Source organism: Bos mutus, chromosome 23, assembly GCF_027580195.1.
Source record: "Bos mutus isolate GX-2022 chromosome 23, NWIPB_WYAK_1.1, whole genome shotgun sequence".
NCBI classification, from domain to species: domain Eukaryota; kingdom Metazoa; phylum Chordata; class Mammalia; order Artiodactyla; family Bovidae; genus Bos; species Bos mutus.
In genome coordinates, this window is record NC_091639.1 from 8,068,441 (window position 1) to 8,088,792 (window position 20,352).

At 43.7% G+C, this 20,352-nt stretch overlaps 1 protein-coding gene across 8 annotated transcripts in view; it reads left to right on the forward strand.

Annotated features, from left to right (window-relative positions):
• HIVEP1 (HIVEP zinc finger 1) overlaps positions 1 to 20,352 on the forward strand; it is a 136,741-nt gene that overhangs the window by 91,097 nt on the left and 25,292 nt on the right. For all 8 annotated transcript variants that reach the window (XR_011462299.1, XM_070361289.1, XM_070361293.1 and 5 more), the window contains exons 4-6: positions 8,036 to 13,977; positions 17,370 to 17,503; positions 18,217 to 18,392. Coding sequence is in view for 7 of the 8 variants with exons in the window: in XM_070361289.1 (XP_070217390.1) it covers positions 8,036 to 13,977; positions 17,370 to 17,503; positions 18,217 to 18,392 (6,252 nt within the window). In the remaining variant the exon portion in view is untranslated. The remainder of the gene's footprint in view (positions 1 to 8,035; positions 13,978 to 17,369; positions 17,504 to 18,216; positions 18,393 to 20,352) is intronic.

Sequence of the window (20,352 nt, forward strand, 5' to 3'; positions counted from 1 at the left end):
TATTTTTCTATTTCTCTTGAACAGTTTTCTAAAAATGTATTCCATTGCCTATTTGTTATACAATAAAAGTTAATGTGTCCTGCACTGTTTAAACCCTTAAGTAAATGATTCTTGGTCTTACTTGGAGGAACTGACTTCAAATTCCACTTATATCCCATTCCTGCTTTTCTTTTCAGGGCTGAGGTCCTGTTCAGAATTGCTGCTCTGTTCTGATTGATTTGCAGTGTATATCCCCCTTTAGGAACATTATCAAGGCCTCTGAATCCATTTTCTGTTAGGAAGCTAAACTTATTCTTCACTGATACCACACGAACCACTCTGCTCTTCTCTCTATATGCCTATAATGAGGCAGGGTGGTGCCCCAGAGGTTGCTGCTGCATTAGATACTGACTCTAAGCTTTCGCAGCTCTGCATTCATAGCATTAGTACCTTCCTCTCTTTTGAGTGTGTCCATTTACCCTGCTTTTGATTTACATGCTATTATTATCGTGTATTTGAGTCCACATGTATTCTTTACTATTTGTATACAGCTGCTACTCATCTTTCTTTTTACATGTATTAATCAACTTGGGACTTACTTTGTCTTACATCTCTAGCTTCCCATGAGGGATAATTTTATTTTACATGAAGAATCATCATTTTTCATTAATGCAGGTCTGTTGTGACAAATTATTTCAAGTTTCATTTATTAGAAAATGTCTATTTCTTTTTCATTCTTGAAAAAACACGTTTAATCCAAGTACAGAAGCATAACATTTGAGTCTGGCAGTTTATTTCCTTGAGTCCATTGTTCCTGTCGAGATGTCTGCTTGCGAGTCTAATTATTACTCGTCTGAAGGCAGTCCTTTCGGGCCTTGTCCCGGACTCCTGCAGTTTCACGGTGACGTGCGTGGGTGTGGCTTCTGTGTCTCTATCCTGCTTGTGACTTAGAGCATTCTAGAATCTGTAGGCTCACGTGTTTCATGAGTTTGTGGAAACTTTTGGACCTTATTTTCTCAAATTTATTACTTCTGTCCAATTATTTTGAAATATGCCACATTTTCATATACTAAATACATATATAGTCCTTCTACGGATTCTCGTTTAACCATTAATCTCATTTTGAGAAAATACTATTTGATCTCTGTCCATGTAGATGTCTTTACATAATTCTTTTTCAGAATTTTATTATCTCATTTAGAATATTATTCTCCTAAGTGAGGAATAGAGTCATGTCATATTTTTTTTATTCCCAATGTGGTTATTATTTATGGAATGGATAAAACACATTGTAGAAAATGTCACTACAGTTAGATAAACACATTAAAAAATCAACATGCCACATTTACCTAAATAATTTTGTAGAACAGCTGAAAAAGCAAATTTCATCAAATTTAGACAGCTTATAGTGGAATAAATAAGTATGGTGAGGTATTAACTAACCCTAAGTTTCACAACGGGCAGCTTCTAGCCGGTTCATTGAAGCTGGACCTCGGTCACACAAGGATCATGTCATATTTTTTTAAAAAGCAAGTTTTAAACATTGTTTGAAATTGTATAAAGTTTATAAATTTGAAAAGAATTGATATCTTCAAAGTATTGATTATTTCCAGGAACATGTATGTTTCTTCATTTTGTAAACACCTTCATATCAGAAAACTTTTAAATTTTCTGTAGGTTTTGAATATTTTGTGCAAAATGTATTTCTAGGCATTTTTCTATTTTTATTGCTGTTATACATAGAATTTTTTTTCATTATATTTTCTAACTGTTTTTGGTATGAGTGAAAGATACATGTATGTTTTGGGTAGACAGCTGACTTCCTGAAACTCTTATTAGATGTGGTAGAGTTTCAGCTATTTCTCCTAGGTACTCTAGGAAACCTTTGTTATGTGCAAATAATGCTGTTTTCTTCCTTACCATCATTTGTATCTCATTTTTAAAAATTCTGTTATTGTATTGGCTAGATCTGGAGAAATGATTAAAAATCATAGTGATTATTACAAGAATCTTTTTGTTGACCCCACCTTTAGAGATTTCTCTAGTGTTTGATTTGAGTGTTGTCTATCATTGGCATGGTAAATATTCCTTATCGTGTTTTCCTAGTGCTCTGAAGATTTGTTTGGATTTTTCTAATTCCCCTATGACTTCCTCTTTAACCCCTACGCTATTTAGAAATATGTTATTCAATTTCCAAATATTTGGGGATTTTCCAGATGTCTTTCTGCTGTTGATTTCTCATTTAATTTTGTTGCGGTCAGAGAACATACAAACTCCTTTTCTGAGCAACAGACTATTTTTAAGTTTAAATAGTCACATGTGCCCAGTGGCTACCTGTGTTCATTTTCTATTGCTGTCTAATAAATTACAGCTCAAGAAATACTTAATCCTATAGTTCTGTAGGTCAGAAGCCCCACATGGTCTCACCGGCTTCAGTCAAGGTATCAGCCGAGCCCTGTTTCTTTCTGAAGTCTCTAGGAGAGAATCTGTTTCCCTGCCCACTCAGGTTATTGACAGAATGAAATCCCAGTGACCCCCACAGCTAGCAGCTTCATGTCTCATCCTGTTTATCTGAATGTGATACTTAACACTGTTGCTCACATCTTTTTCTTTCAGTTCAGTCGCTCAGTCGTGTCAGACTCTTTGCAACCCCATGAATCACAGCACACCAGGCCTCCCTGTCCATCACCAACTCCCGGAGTTCACTCAAACTCACGTCCATTGAGTCGGTGATGCCATCCAGCCATCTCATCCTCTGCCGTCCCCTTCTCCTCCTGCCCCCAATCCCTCCCAGCATCAGAGTCTTTTCCAATGAGTCAACTCTTTGCATGAGGTGGCCAAAGTATTGGAGTTTCAGCTTTAGCATCATTCCTTCCAAAGAACACCCAGGACTGATCTCCTTTAGAATGGACTGGTTGGATCTCCTTGCAGTCCAAGGGACTCTCAAGAGTCTTCTCCAACACCACAGTTCAAAAGCATCAATTCTTCGGCACTCAGCTTTCTTTACAGTCCAACTCTCACATCCATACATAACTACTGGAAAAACCATAGCCTTGACTAGACGGACCTTTGTTGGCAAAGTAATGTCTCTGCTTTTGAATATGCTATCTAGGTTGGTCATAACTTTCCTTCCAAGGAGTGTCTTTTAATTTCATGGCTGTAATCACCATCTGCAGTGATTTTGGAGGCCAGAAAAATAAAGTCTGACACTGTTTCCACTGTTTCCCCATCTATTTCCCATGAAGTGATGGGACCAGATGCCATGATCTTAGTTTTCTGAATGTTGAGCTTTAAGCCAACTTTTTCACTCTCCTCTTCCACTTCATCAAAAGGCTTTTTAGTTCCTCTTCATTTTCTGCCATAAGGGTGGTGTCATCTGCATATCTGAGGTTACTGATATTTCTCCCGGCAATCTTGATTCCAGCTTGTGCTTCTTCCAGCCCAGCGTTTCTCATGATGTACTTACTCTGCATGTAAGTTACCGTGGCTTCCTGGGCCCTCCACTGTCCCATGTTTTGTATTTTGTCTTTTTTTTTTTAGCATTCGCTGTCATTTTTGTTGATATTATTCTTGTCATTTCTGCTGCTGCTGCTGCTGCTAAGTCGCTTCAGTCGTGTCCGACTCTGTACGACCCCATAGATGGCAGCCCACCAGGCCCCACCGTCCCTGGGATTCTCCAGGCAAGAACACTGTCATTTCTAGCCCACCCTTAAATGCAAGGATTACCCAAATTTCTGATGGCAGACCTCTCTACCGTATATTCTCTCTGGCTTCTCATTTCTATACTTTTATGAAAAACAGCAGTCACTGCATACTCCCAGATCTGTGCCTCTAGCCCATACTCTCTCTAGGGAAAAAAAAGAATATGCGCATGTCTATTTAATCCATCATCATTTTCATACTGCTGTACAATCTTTGTAATTACTTGAAATGGATGTCTAATATTATGTTAAGTGGCTCTGCCATTATTAGCCTTAGCATTTCCCTGCTGAACATGCCTCGTCCTGGGTCTGCAGCTGTAATTTATAATTCTACATGTGGATATTGAGCTTGAGATTTGGTGGGATGGGAATTGAGTTGATTTCCACCCCAGCCACATGCCCCTCCCCCCCAAAACAAGCTTCGTCTTGGTCCTTCCAGAGAGACAGGGAGCCTCAGCAGAACCCTGGGCAAACCTTTCTCAGGCTTTCTTGCTTTGAATCAGCTCAGGGGTCCACTGTCACCGCCTGAGTTCAGAGTAGCATTTTAACCCTTTCCTGAACTGCTGAAAGGTCTTCTAAACGGTGCCCCCTCCCTCTGATGTCTTGACTTTCTGACACCAGTGTGACCTCAGTTGTTAGAAAACAGGTGGTCCTCAGGTCTCCAGAACCAGGAGAGATCTGAAGTTGTTCACACTCAAGTGTTTTTTTAGTCAATCAGAAAAAGAGACTCACCTTCAATCCAGGCAGGGTTTTGAACACACTGTTAGGGTGGAGTTCACCATACCTGACTCTATCCAACCGTGAGAATATCCTTTGTCATACTTTAGCTCCTATTTCCTTAACCGTATTCCTTGAACAAGGAGAATGGTAAAGGAGATCCAACAAAATCTTAGAAGCATGAACACAGCTCAGAAAAACACTGTTGGGATCATATTCTCCATTGAACGCTACCCACGGTGATTCCCCATGATCTCAGGTAATAGAAAAGCAGAGAGAGTGTGAAGAGAAGGACCAAAAGTTCAGCCTCAAAGAAATTATTACCTCAGAAACAAAAGCGTTTTTTAAGCTTCTTTAAACTTAGTAAGATAATAAATTTATTTAAAGCCACAGTGGGCTTCCCTGGTGGCTCAGACAGTAAAGAATCCGCCTGCAATGCAGGAGACTTGGGGTTCGAGCCCTGGTTCAGGAAGACCCCCTGGAGAGGAAATAGCAACCCACTCAAGTATTCTTGCCTGGGAAATCCCATGGACAGAGGAAGCTGGCAGGCTGCAGTCCATGGGGTCACAAAGAGTTGGAGCAACTGAGCAATTAGCGCATGCGTGCGCGCGCGCTCACACACACACACACACTGTCACACATAATATGAGGCAATAAAATGAGATGACATGGGAAATATAGAACTTAGGGAACAAAACAATGTTGTTCCAAAACTAATAAAACTGAAACAGCAAGGAACTTAATGGCCTAAAAATCAAATTATTGATGTAAGGGGAAAAGCTTTAGATAATTCTAGAAAAAGCAGGAGAGAAACACAAAGATGGAAGCAATTTAAGTCATCATAAGCATGGTCCTGCACAAAGATAATTGATGTCAGTAATGTAAAAGAGCGCACCCCAAAGAAAAAAACTTGGCCAGAAAATGTATTTGAATAAATAATAAAACTTTTCTGAAATAAACTAAATGTATCTCCTTTAGAGGTTCATTGTGTTCCAGGAAAAAAATAATTGAAAGTTGTACATGGTCAGTTCTGAGCTGACTACTAGTTTTGTTATTAGACTTTGAAAAGAAACGTTCTTGCAGACAGGAAGGCAGAAAAAAGGCAAGTCACCTCAAGGAGGAGAAATGACTTGTTACGATGTCAGCAGGCTTCTCTGTACAGGCTTTTTTAAGGAAAGAAATGGTGTATTAGCACCAGGTATTAAAATTCAAAGAACAAAGAGTAAAACCACTATGCAAATAGAGTGTAAATGTTCTAAACATTCATCAGAGAGAGATGAGTGGGTCTTCATTTAAAACTGAAAGGTGGTTCATAAAATCTGTTTAAAATGTGTTCTTTTTTTTTCACATTTAGAAGAATGATCTCTATAAAGAAATAGGGATCTTAAGTCATTCCTTCCCCTTCATCTCAACTTCATTTTCTTAAAATACAAAGTTGAATTGTCTTTTTTTTTTTTTTAATATACATAGAATGTCCCCTTTAAAACTTCCTATGGTATTTCTTGGTAATTTGCCTGTGAGTTGAATTTTTGCTTTTTTTTTTTTTCCTTTGGAGTGTAAGCTATCGTTTAACTTTTTTTTTTGGACAAACAGCTTTACCTAAAAGTAAAATCTTATTCCAGAAAGTATGCAAAATATAAAATAAACATGTTCACCCCAGTCAAGGCTCAGGTCACACTGGGTTGTGGATGGGCTTGGCGTGGACAGGTGTTTTTTCAAATCTCTTTGTGTTTTTGCTCTGAGAGTCGCCTGAGTTGGGAACTGCCGCTCCTCCAAGGGGCTGCTCTGCTCTGTTTTTGCGTCTCTTTTAACAGCCTAGTGGCTGTCTTGTTTCAGCCCAGCTCCAGCTTCTTGGGAAGTGAATGGGGAAACTTCTCACCCGAGATGCTGATCATTTTTCATTTCGCCCTCTTGCTTGTGTAGTTAACGAGAGGCATCAAGTACATCACTGACGTTCCTGCATTTGTCCTGAAGAGGGAAAACCAGTGGGGAAATACCATTTTATAACTGAGTGGGTTGAAGAATCAAAAAGATTTGCTCAACATCATTTTGTAGAGGTTATCAACAATACTGCTTCCCTGGTGGTTCAGATGGTAAAGCATCTGCCTGCAACGTGGGAGACATTGGTTCGATCTCTGGGTTGGGAACATCCCCTGGAGAAGGAAATGGCAACCCACTCCAGCACTCTTGCTTGGAAAATTCCATGGACGGAGGAACCTGGGTAGGCTACACTCCACGGGGTTGCAAAGAGTCGGACACGACTGAGTGACTTCACTTCTATCAACAATACTGATACCTTTCTTTTTTCTAGTTTTCTTTAGCTCAAGTATTTTCATCATGAGACCTTCCCTCCTTTTATTTGCCTCTCTGATTATAGTGGTTAAATGTATCTTTAGTGGATTAGTATTTTTTTTTCCATTAAATTAAAACATGAGCGCACATAAACTGATGTCACAAGATGACTAGAAATTTTTATTTTATGTAAATTCTTCAGTTAATGCAAAGTAGTTATTTTGGTGTAGACATTTGGGTCTAATATGAATTTCAAATAGGTGCATTGTAACAGCTATTTGAAAATAATGAGAAATTACAGTATCTGGCTTCCCTATAAGTCAGTAATATAAGCTTGAATAATTTTTGTTGATGTGCCCAAGGATCCAACAAATCGAAAGAAACTAAATTATGGCAAGCAATTATTGCTCAAAAATACAAGAGTTGACAATAGTTGACAGCGATTATGGGTGGTTGATGCCATTTGAATGGTGATTTATTTCAACACAGGGAGAAATGGAGGTGGTTTCATCTCTTCTCTCCTGTAATAAGCTCTATCTAGCTACCTACTCAGCTATCATTAACAGCAAAGAAATGTAGCCATTGAATATTTTTTGCAATTAAAATGGTTTTTTTTTTTTTTACTAAAGGCCATTACATCATTCTGACTTTAAAATTTGGTTGTTGAAGAGTCACTAATAAGTGTATTATTTTACTTTCATATTTTTGTTTATGGATATAATTGCTATATTTGCAATTCATCACAGTTCTACTAGTGAATATCCCATGATCATCTGAGTTACGTTTGCTCTAAAAATCATTATATGGAATCGAACTGAGGTCTCTTACATTGCAGGCATATTCTTTACCAGCTGAGCTATCCTTATGGGAAGCCCATAAGGATATCAGTATTGCCTATTTTGGAACAATGCTATTATTTTAGAAACTTGCTGAGACGTTTGCTTTAAAAGATACTAAATGTGAAAAGACAAATACCCAGCATGAAAAAGTTGGATTTTCTTCTTTGTGGGCCAGTTCTCTCAGACTATTGTTCTAGGGTCCTCAGCTGCAAGGGTGAAGGTGGAGGATAACTTTGTTTTGAAACAAAACACCCAGGACCTTGGTGAGATGGAGGTCAAGAGAGAACACAGTGTTGTAGAAATGTATATAGTAAGGTCAACAGATTTTTGATGGCCAGCATATCACCAGAATGCTAGAATGCAGTTTTATCCAAAACGGGCTTTCCTTAAACTGCCTTCTTCAGTTGTCCTAACACCCTCGTGATTGTAATGTTAATTTAAAAAAAATCATAATTGGTGTTCCTACCGCTTTACCAATTGGTTCTCTTTTTTCCTTTTTTTGAACAGAACTCTTAGAGGCTGGCATCAAAGGAACTTCCGAATCGCTTAAAGGTGTGAAACGGAAAAAGATTGTAGCAGAGAATCACCTGAAAAAAATACCAAAATCCCCTCTGAGAAATCCTCTTCAGGCCAAACACAGACAAAATACCGAAGAGTCCCCTTTCCCCCTGCTCGCGGGCGCAGCGGAGCCCCACAAGAAGCAGAGCCACAGCCCGGCGAAGGCCGGGGGGAGGCCGCTGACCAAACACAACGGGGAGACCCCAGGGCTGACCGCCGGGGCCCCCAAGCCCGGCCCCGTCTGCCCCCGCAAGCCCCCACTTCTGCTGCAGCCGTCGGAGCCACGCCGATGGCGGTTGGAGGGCCCCGACCCCGCCAAGGCTGGCGTCCCCGAGGGAAAGAGTGACCCTGGGTCCCCGCCCAGCAAGGGCAAAGCTGAGCACCGTGAGGCTCCGGCCTCCTCCGGCCACAGCTCCCCACCCTCCTCGTTTGCAAACACCGCCTTCGACGTCTTGCTGAAGGCCATGGAGCCAGAGCTGAGCACCCTGTCGCAGAAGGGCTCACCCTGTGCCGCGAAGATTGAAAACCTGAGACCAAATAAAACCGCACGCGCCCCTGCTCACCTGCATGGCGGCCCGCGGGAGGCCGCTGACCCACGCCTGCCGGACGCAGCTGCCCCCTCAGAGCAGCCGCTACCACCTCGGACCTTGTACCCCTCCGGGCCAGTGTCCGCCACTCAGAGGAGGGACCCAGCGGTAGTCCTGGCCTCCTCTCCCGCGTATCACATACACGAACTCCCTGTGCCTAAACCCGGCCCACAAAGTCAGCAGCTTCCCGCGTGTTCGGGTTTCCCCCCATCCCTCGCAAGCCTGCAGGGCCAGGAGAACGCCCAGCTTGAACACGTCTACACTGCCGCGGCCACGTCACCCCCCGGCCGCACTCAGGTCACCCCTTCCAACCAGCAAGTGGACGCTGCTGTCTCAGTGCCGGTGAGCCCCACACCTTCCACACAGTCACCCCCCACGCCCATCTACAACTCGAGCCCTGTCGCTGCTGTGGTTAACCACAGCGTGGAGCAAATGTGCAGTCTTCTCCTGAAAGATCAGAAGCCAAAAAAGCAAGGAAAATACATCTGTGAGTATTGCAACCGAGCCTGTGCAAAGCCCAGCGTGCTTCTAAAGCACATCCGCTCCCACACCGGGGAGCGCCCCTACCCCTGCGTGACCTGCGGGTTTTCATTTAAGACTAAAAGCAACCTGTACAAGCACAAAAAGTCCCACGCGCACACTATCAAACTGGGCCTCGTCCTGCAGCCAGATGCCGGCGGCTTGTTCGTGTCACACGAGTCCCCCAAAGCACTTAGCATCCATTCGGATGTGGAAGACAGTGGAGACAGTGAAGAGGACGGCGCTGGCGATGAAAGGCCGAACGACCCGGGCTCCGTGGACCTGCAGCCGGTGCAGATGATAAGAATGCTGTCCAGCTCGGAAGCTTTACCAAAATCAGGTTCCATTCCAAGCAATCCTGAGCGCGTGGTCGGTGACTTTGCACTGCAGGATGGGTCTTCAGAATCACAGGCCGTGGCAGAGTTACCAAAGGTTGTGGTCCACCCCATCAGCGTGTCCCCTTTAAGAGTTGACAGCCCAAAGGTTACGGATTCCAAGCCTGAGCTCCCTGGTACACAGAAGGACCTTCAGGGAACCCGGGTCCTGTCCCACCCGGCCTGGGCGTCCTCCCTGGAGGCAGATGAGAAGGCCCATCAGAAAGGCGACCCAAGTCAGCCCGACGGAAAGCCAGAGTCCCCTGTGGGCGCAGCGCATGCCCAGCTGCAGAGGCAGCAGGCCACCGATTACTGCCAAGAGCAGCAAGGAAAACTGCTGAGTCCTCGCAGCCTGGGAAGTACGGATTCGGGGTACTTTTCCCGATCTGAAAGCGCCGACCAAACCGTGAGTCCACCCACCCCCTTTGCCAGGACGCTACCCGCCCCAGAGCAGGACTCTGCGAAGAACAGCGGGCCCTCAACCCCTCGGGTCAGCACACCAGCAGCCTCTGCTGTTCCAGCAGGTGAAAAAGCACCCCTCCTCCCAGGTCAGATGCGCCCCCCGCTGGCTACGAAAACGCTCGAGGAGCGGATCTCGAAGCTCATCTCCGACAACGAAGCCCTGGTGGATGACAAGCAGCTGGACAGCGTGAAGCCCCGGAGGACCTCCCTCTCCCGCCGGGGAAGCATCGATTCCCCCAAGTCATACATCTTTAAGGACTCTTTTCAGTTTGACTTGAAACCAATGGGACGGAGAACAAGTTCAAGCTCTGATATACCAAAGTCCCCTTTCACCCCCACAGAGAAATCAAAGCAAGTGTTTCTTCTATCTGTACCTTCCCTCGACTGCCTGCCCATCACCAGGAGTAATTCCATGCCCACCACTGGGTACTCCGCAGTACCTGCCAGCATCATCCCTGCCCCGCATCCACTGAGAGGAAGTCAGTCTTTTGATGACAAAATCGGGGCTTTCTATGATGATGTCTTCGTACCAGGACCTAACCCTTCTGTGACCCAGAGTGGACATCCCCGCACCCTGGTGAGACAAGCAGCGGTGGAAGACTCCTCAGCAAGCGAAAACCACGTTCTCGGGGCCGGACAGCCCTGGGACGAGAGCCATCCTGGAGGCAGCCCCGCCGGGGAGACTGCAGCCCCGAGGAGCAAGCCCCCGGCCCCGGGCTCACACTTGGAAAAGAAGAAGTCTCACCAAGGGCGAGGGACCATGTTTGAGTGCGAGACCTGTAGAAACAGGTATCGGAAACTGGAAAATTTTGAAAACCATAAGAAATTTTACTGTTCAGAGTTGCACGGACCAAAAACCAAGGTCGCTGTGCGGGACCCCGAGCACAGCTCAGTGCCTGGCGGGGCACAGCACTACAGGGTCGCCGGGGCCACCGGGGTATGGGAACAGACGACCCAGATGCGGAAAAGGAGGAAAATGAAAAGCGTCGGAGATGACGACGAACTTCAACAGAACGAGAGTGGAGCACCTCCGAAAAGCTCCGAGGGCTCCCGCTCTCAGAGCGCGCTGGGCCCGGCTCCCAGCCTGTCTCAGCAGAACCTTGCCATACCCAGCGAGCTGCAGCCTCGAAACCTTCAGCGGCAGACCACGCAGATTCAGCTCGGGACCAGAGGCCCCGACCAGCCCCGGGACCCAAAGCCGTCGTCCGTCCTGGAAGAGCCGATGAGTTCGGCTGCCCAGGACAGGGCGGAGCCCAAGAGACATGGGGCCGGCATCTCGGTCATCCAGCACACAAACTCGCTCAGCAGGCCCGGGGCCTTTGACAAGCTGGATGCTGGCGAAAGCGCGTCCCCCGTGCCTTTCCAGGAGCTGAGAACGGGCAAGCCGGGGTCTCTGAGCATCAGAGGAATTTCCCAAGAAGAAGGCCGCCCTTCCCGGCACACGTCTCAGCCCACGCTGTCCGATGCTCCAAGAGGGGAACTTCAGGACGGTTCCAGAAAGATCTCAGGTGAGCGGCATGTGCTCGGACAGCCCTCCAGACTCGTTCGGCAGCACAGCATCCAAGTCCCAGAAATCCTGGTCACCGAAGAGCCAGATCGGGACCTGGAAAGCCAAGGCCACGATGCGGAGAAATCGGAGAAGTTCAGTTGGCCTCAGCGGAGTGAAACCTTGTCCAAGCTGCCGACGGAGAAACTGCCGCCCAAGAAGAAGAGGCTGCGCTTGGCCGAGATGGAGCATTCTTCCGCCGAGTCGAGTTTCGACTCCACGCTCTCCCGGAGTCTTAGCAGGGACAGTAGTTTATCGCACACTTCGAGTTTCTCCGCCTCTTTAGACGTGGAGGACGTTTCTAAGACCGAGGCCTCCCCCAAAATCGACTTTCTGCACAAAGCGGACTTCCTCCTGATTCCCGCTGGCTCTAACACACTGAGTGTTCCGGGGGGTCACCGGGAGATGCGGCGGGCTGCGTCAGAACAGATTCACTGCCTGCAGACGTCCATGGAGGTGTCCGATTTCAGAAGCAAGTCATTCGACTGTGGAAGCATCGCCCCATCTCAGAAGGCGCCACCGGCTGAATCGCATCCTCCGACATCCCCTTCCGGCGTGGGGGTCGCCGGGCACGTGCCCCTCTTGGAAAGACGGAGGGGCCCACTGATACGGCAAATCTCTTTAAACATCGCTCCGGAGAATCAGCTGGCTTCCGGGAACCCATTATCTTTCCAGACCATCGCCCCTCCCGCTGTGAACACAGTGCCATTGCAGGGGCCTCAGCTCACTCACACAGTTTCAGCCGAGTTTCCTGCAAGTACTTTGCACTCCCAGACTCCAGTGAAGGATGTGCGAGCAGAAATGGCAAGTTCCCACTCTCCAAACCTCTTTCCCCTTCAACAGCTTCTAGGTATACACTTGTTGAATCAAATCCCCGTGCCCCTTAGCCACCCAGACACACACATGTCCCTGCAGGTGTCTTCTACGCAGAGTGTCAAACCAGATGCAAGCCCCGGTGGTGGCTGTGTACCTTCTAAAAGTGAGGATTGCTTTGCTCCCAAGTACCAGCTCCAGTGTCTGGCAGTCCCCTCGAGCCAGCCTTGCACTTCTAATCCTGTGCAACCTCTGCCAAAGCAAGGTCTTTCAGATGCAGCCGGGGCCACCCCTCGTGCAACCTCACTGACCTTACCAGCCAAATTAGCAGAAGCCACATCTAACTCGTGTCCTCCACCACCCCTGAAGGTTGGGGCCCTCGGTGGTCAGGTGCCAAAGGGGCCCACGTCCTTGACGCTGTCCGCACACCTGCAGACTCAGGTCTCCACGTACTGTTTCGCCGCAGTCACAGCTCTGCCACAAATCCTAGTGACCCAGGATCTTTCCAATCAGCCGATTTGCCAGGCTAATCGTAGTACGGTGCCAATCAGCGAAGAACAAAGTTCCGTACCAAAACCGCAAAACGATCCCCGGAATGCTTTGCCAAACCCAGAGGGAGAGCTCGTCGGCCAACCTGTCTTTTCAGAGATGGGCCAAAACCCATCTCCGTCAGAATCCTCGCCCACAACACCGAAGATGTCTGTCGGAAGACTTTCCCCACAGCAAGAATCTTCAGCTTCCAGTAAAAGGATGCTCTCCCCAGCAAATAGTTTAGACATCGCCATGGAAAAGCACCAGAAGCGAGCCAAGGATGAAAACGGAGCTGTCTGTGCAACAGACACGAGACCACTGGAAGCCGTGGGTTCAAGAGCTCCTGATGGTAGCAAACAGAAGAAGCCTGTGCTGGTGAGGCAGGTGTGTACCACGGAGCCGCTTGAGGCTGTGACATTAGAGCAGGATGTTTTTCCTCACCCTGAAGTCAGTACCGAGGCTCTTCACTTGACTGCTGTGTCACTAGCCGATAACGTGTCATCAGGACACTGCAAGCCTGTGGCTAGAGAACCCATGAAAGAAGTGCAGGAATTTGAAAGCATCCCGTCAGCCGCATTGCTGACGCCGACAGTTCAAAACCCAGCTGCGCCTGCAGAGAAAACTCACATTTCTCCTTTGGAATCCATAGACAACCACCAAGAAAGGAAGTCTCCAGGGATTAAAAATCCAGGCGACAAAGCGAACGTCCAGGAACAGAGCCAGCCTGCGGCCACGACTCCTTCCATGCGTGAGGCTGGCGACACACAGCCGTCCACGTCCTTCCCCAGCCTGAAGACGGCCACGAGCTCCACGTGGTGCTGCCTGATGAGACAGAAGGCCCTGCACCTGCCGCAGAAGGACCAGAAAACCTCGGCCTACACTGACTGGACCGTGAGCGCCAGTGACCCCAACCCACTCGGCCTGCCGACCAAAGTGGCTCTTTCTCTCCTGAACTCCAAGCAGAAGACCGGAAAATCTCTGTACTGTCAAGCAATAACCACCCATTTCAAGTCAGACTTACTGGTCTATTCAAGCAAGTGGAAAAGCAACTTAAGCAAGGTACTTGAAATATCCTTTATCTTCAGAAAGAGTCTGTGCAAGTTAGTTTCCACCTGTCTGGATGCCTGCAAACATTTCAGTTGGAGGTTGTATTTTAATTTTGAATGACAAACTGTGCTAAGTGTAGAATTATTTGAAAGAAAGTGACAAGTTTACCTAGGGAGCTATATTGATCAAGATTACCCAGAGTCCCTTCAGTGATTCTGTCTTTAAGCATTTTGAAAATGATAACCTGCCTTGAGCACTTTTTTTCTGTTGGCGGAAATTTAAGTCCTAATGGTACATATAATCGTATTTTTACTTTTATCTGTCTCTTATACTAAGGATTTGTTTTTCTTGTTAGGTGACAGAAGACTACATTTATGCTTTGTCCCTGCTAATGAAGGGGGACAGAGATGTGAATATTGGAGATTGTTCTGTTTCATTTTGAAACAGAAGCAGAGAGCCATTCATCCTTGCTTTATGCAAATCTGACCACCCTCCGCTGACCATGCTAATCTCATATCTCGTTCTGTGTAGCTATAAGAAGCATCTTACTCCTAGAGAAAAGATTCACAAAATAACTGTACACTTGATAATTAAGTTAATTTGGTCAAGATTTGTACAGAAAAGTCATAAAAGTATTAAGTTTGGGTTATTTGTGAAATAAATCTTATTAGAGTTGTTGGCTTTATAAAATGAGGAAATCATTTAAATGATTAAGAATAAATACATAAATAAGGGTATTAGGTTGGACTCTGGACATTCAGAATTGTAGATTAAGTTCTTGATCTGTACAGGTTATACAGGTTCATAAATATTTATTTATCAATAAGATAATAATCACAGTACCAGTATTAGAAGTGTATACAACTTTAAAAGAAGGAAGTCTCTAACACTAGCAGGTAACTCAAGGAATATAAGGAAGATATTCCAAGAGTCGTGATACTTTGGCTGAATCTTTAAGGAAGAAAAAAAAGTAGAGAATTTTTTTTTTTTTTCAAGCAAACAGAAATGAGAAATTTTAATAGTCTGCCAAATGATGTGGAAGTGAAAAAGAACGTGGTTCATTTATAGAACCCCGAGGAGTCCAGCATGAATAGCAGGTGTTGGAAGCTTGAGACACTGACCTAGTTTGAAGTTGGAAATGGAAATAAAGACCAAAGGAATGCACATGGTGGTAGAGAGCCTTTGATACTTTCTCAGTGGAGGAGGGTCCATCTAGACCACTCAGAATTTAATTTTCAGGTGCTTAGCCTCTATGTCTACTAAATCAGGTGGAAAATGAGACTTGAGCATGAGAATTTAAACAGAGCTTCGTGTATCTATGTTCCTGAAGCACCTATGAAAACTAGCTCTCCTTCAGTGCTGAGTGCTTGGTAGAAATGCCTTGGGAGGGTACACCCAGATTTGGAGCTGGGAAAAGAGTTCCAGGTGGAAGGTGTAGAGATCCTAATTGCATAGATGCAGTTAATGAGGTCACCCAGGAAGAGTGTGAAGAAGAGAGAGGGGCTTGGGACGGATCCCAGTATCCCTACTATTTAAAGGGTTGAATGAATGAAGAAAGCCCCCATTGGAACTGAAAGAGAATTTCAAAAGGAGGGGAACTAGGAGAAAGTGGTATCACACAGGGCGAGGAAGAAGATATTTCAAGGAGAACTGTTCGAGCCAAGAGGTCAGACAAAGGAGACTAGCATGGTATCAGGACTGAACGGCCTGATATCCCTGAGGCTTGAGCTATATGGACTGGTGACCATGGGAGGCTGGCTACTGGCTTGAAGGTTGCTGCTGCTGCTAAGTCACTTCAGTCGTGTCTGACTCTGTGTGACCCCATAGACGGCAGCCCACCAGGCTCAGGCTTGAAGGTTGACTCACACCCAAGTGTGGATGTCTTTATAATTCAAAATGGAAAAGAATAGACAGATGCTAAAAGAAATGAGGTGTCAACACCATATAATGGATAGAGTAGTTAAGCATATACACTAAGAAAATAGTATAGCTTTTGGCGTGTTGCTCATTGGTGAACAGAAATGAGATCTGATAGCAAGAATGTGAGCAAAAGATAAGGGAGAATTTGGTATTGAGAAGAAGGTAAGCAATAGGATTGCTGCTGTTAAAGGTACAAAGTCAAGGAAAGGTGTGCGTATATAGATTCCAGATTGCAGGGAGACCGGATGTGTTTGCCAGAAAAGGAGGAGACAGTTGCATTTGTACTCGTCAGGGTCCGTGCCATTACCTCTTCACACCACTTTTTTGAGACAGGCCAGCTGCTCTTCTTTGCCCCTGGCTTTGTAAGGACGGGCCTTCCCAACGGAGTTCTTGGTGAGGCCACTACGGCCCTCTGTTCATGGTACACACCCCTTCTCATCACTTAACTATGTTACTCTGTAATTATGTTACTATGTCCTCGCAGTACAATAGCTGTCTACTTGGTGGTGTGATTCTTAGAGGAAGATTGTCGGGGAGGCTGGAATCAAGAGGCCCTTGATCAGAAAAGTTGGGCCTTATTTTGGATTTGGCCAGAGGACTGGAGTTGGTGTCCTTGCTGTTAACACTTGACCTTCGACAAGGGTCCCTCCTCACTGGGACGTGATCCACCAGCGCTGCCCGCCTCCTGGGGCCTTTGAGGGCAGAGTGGACCGGGGAGTGAGATAAGTGGCTGGGAATAGTGCAGCTGTATAAAATCATGAGATGGTGTCGCAGCGTTTCGGCAGGGAAAGCACACACTGTTCATTATCCTCGTGTTCAGTGCTTTTTTCCTAGAGATTTAAGTAGTGTGAGGCCAAGACCTAACTTTTGACCTGAGGTGTATAATTCACAGTCATCACTATTCAGGAACTTTGCAGAGGATAGCGAGAAGAAATCTAACTATGGTTTAAAATGATGGGGAAGAGGAGGCTAAAATATTGGGAAACAGGGCTACTTCTTTATCTTCACCGCACATTGACACTGACGGGGAGTTACTCGTCTTTTTCAGGGTGTGTGACATTATGCCATAAGGAGTAGCTAGCTCTTTTCCATCTTTAAAGAGTAAACTCTTAAACAAGTATGCTTAGGCTGTAATATGAGTGATTGGTAGCTCTAAGAACAGTATTTAGTTTATTTTTTAAATTCGTATTAGGTTCATTGAATACCAGGGTGGGAAGTTGTAGAGTCTTTATTTGGGGGTGTCACTGGAATGTGGTGGAATTTTAAAGTCCAATAAGATTTATCAGTTCATTGTGATTCCGACAGATAAAGGAGGAGAGAAAGCAATGACCTTTAAAGCTGTTACATCCTTGTAATGCCTTCCATTAAGCTAACCTTATGCACTGTACTCTGCCGTGTTTTAATTTCCAAGTGAAACATCAGCGTGTTTGTGTTTTCAGCTTTATTAAATTAGTGTCTCTCTCTTTTTTTTTTTTCCCTTTCAGAGAGCATTAGGTAATCAAAAGTCCACAGTAGTTGAATTCAGCAGTAAAGATGCCTCTGAAATTAACAGTGAGCAAGATAAAGAAAATTCCTTAATCAAAAGTGAACCAAGAAGAATTAAAATATTTGATGGAGGGCAAGTACAAATTTTACTTCTTAAATGTACATTTAAACTTACTTTTTAAATGTACATTTGCTTTCATGTGAATGAAGACTTACTAGTGCCAATTTTATAAAAATGTTGCAGAGTTTCTCGGCTTATTAACAGAATCTTCATGGCAAAATATATGTTAGGTATTATGTTAAATAACTCCATTTTGATCAAGAAAATGATAACTATTTAGGAAACATTATAGGTTCTAGGAGGCAGCTGAACACTAAATTTTCAGAGTGAACCCTGGGTTTCACATTGATTCATAATAAGGAATGGCCTGGAAAAAATCTGCTAAGAGAGATGAATTAATTGCCTATTTGATATCTTTTGTGAATTTGGTTGTGAAAAAAATCATAAGAGCCAGTTGTAGTTAAAATGAAGCTCAGAAATATTTCAGTACTGATAGTTGTAACTGAATTTAACAATAACGAAACTTTTAGACAAGTGACTTAGACTAGGAACTATTTTAAAATTAAACCTGGTATTGAATAAAGCTTGAATTGAATTAGCTATTAGAATATTGTGTTGCTTTGAAAAGCTGGAATATTCTGTTACTTGTATGTGCATAACATTTATATTGATTGAGTGTAAATATTGTGCCTTGTCTTTATTTTTTAGGTTGAATTTTAATCATCAATATTTTCTCCAAGACATAGTATCCAGTTGCTTTATTCATTTTTTTTTCTTTAAATTAGATATAAATCAAATGAAGAGTATGTATATGTCCGAGGCAGGGGAAGAGGAAAGTACATTTGTGAAGAATGCGGAATCCGCTGTAAGAAACCTAGCATGTTAAAGAAACACATACGAACCCACACAGATGTCCGCCCCTACCACTGCACTTACTGTAACTTCTCCTTTAAGACGAAAGGTATGAGACGACACTGCTTCATAGTCCTTTATTATATGCATTAAGTCAGTAGAGCCAAGACCCAGCTTTGCATATTATTTGACCAACGATGCAGTAGTTTAAATAAACTAATATACATTATACCTTATTAGCATCATGTTTTTATTTCTTTCTATATTTCTAGACCTCAGATTTTAATTACCTACTTTGAGAATATATGTAATAAATATGACATTCGAAAAGGAGCAAGTGCCCTTTTTTCTTTTACTCCCCAAATTACAGTTGTATAACGTGATGACTAATACGTTTTCAAAATTACTTATTTTGGGGCCAAAGAAGAAAAAGAAATTTTTGTGATCACAAGTAAATGCATTTCAGTGCTACAAGATTAAAGACAAAAATTAATAAGTACAGTAAAATTATACTGATTACATTCATGTTTTATTATCTAATTTTAGTCATGCATAGCCATTTCTTTTTTTTCCATGAAACATTTATTTTACCCAAATTCTTTGGAATTTGTTTCAAAGTTTTCTTTTATACTGTGTAATTATTATAGAACTCAGAACTAGTAGTTAAAGTTACATTTAGTACCATTTCTGCACTCTTTATATGTTTTTATTTAAATTGTAAGGCTTTGTTGTATTTAAGGTAATTTTACCTTCTGTAAATTTCCTGTTACATATAATGAATGCACTATTGTAAAATGTTTGCTTCCTCCATTAGGTTCCTTGTTTATGGATTACTGTATAAACATTAGTTGCTTGAGGCTTCAATTTCATATACCACCCTTTACAAAATAAGACTCTCTCAAATACAAGGCAGTGTGATCATAAAATTATTTGTCTGAAAGGACAAAATCTATGAAAAATATTTAATCAGTAACTTTTTCACAGAACGACTTTATTTTTATCCCTTTTAGTTAACATTTGCTTTTTTCTTATTGTATTGGTTGACTTTGAGGTTTTGTTTTAAAGATTGATCAATTCTTCAGCACAGTTCATTACCTTTTTTGGCTACTGTTTATTGGCATTTAAGGAGAGTTATAGTGTATAGTAGCTTCTAATTAGCTCTCCTTAAATGCCAGTAATACCTGAAACAAGAGTGATGGGGGAAAACAAAACCGTGATCCAAATAGTCTTGAATAGTTCTAAAGTTTCAAGAAATCATGAGTTGGGAGCAACCATGATTCTGTCTTTCTTGATGTATAGAGGAGTTCCTTCTAGAAATGGAGAGTGTATTTCAGGATAATTTTCCTGATCTTGTGGGAAGGCTTTGATAGGATTAAGTGGTTTGATCTTTTAACCCAATTCATGGCTTTTACACTGGTTTTGATCCTAATGATTATGAAATGCCCGTCTGTTAAATAATTTCCAATGTGAGACCAGGAGATTAGCAATAGCCCAGTATTTACAAATAAAAGATGACCAGGTACAAAGTGATGTTACCAGATAAAAGAGGATCAAGGTATAATGTGAAATGGGTATTTCTCGGTAGAAGGAGGGAAAGGAATCAGGGTATTTTAAAGGTATATTTATAAGGGCAAGAAAGGAAGGAAAACGTAGATGTGGAAAACCAAATGGAACCACAGAGATTTCTTGGCAAAGAAAAATTTCATGAATCATCAAGTATTAATCCTAGTGAGATAGCTCAGACCAGCATCATGTAGAATTAAGATAAATGTCTATTAAGTGGTGGACGGGGCATTATGATCCGTGAAGAGTGAGCAGTGCATGTTAGCAGTCTTCCTGTCTGTCATTTCTCAAACATGCCACACATGTGAGTTTACGTTAAACTTTCTGTTTTGTCAGATTGTTCATTGGAATTACATGATAAATACTTATTTAAAGAAAGCTACCCAAGCTAAGGAGACTGGTGAAGAAAATGTCAGAAATTCACTATTTCCCTATTCTCCTCAGGGCAATTCTCTTTTCTGTGGTCAGCTTCCTTGTAGAAGTCTACCTTTTGTGAATGTATGTGG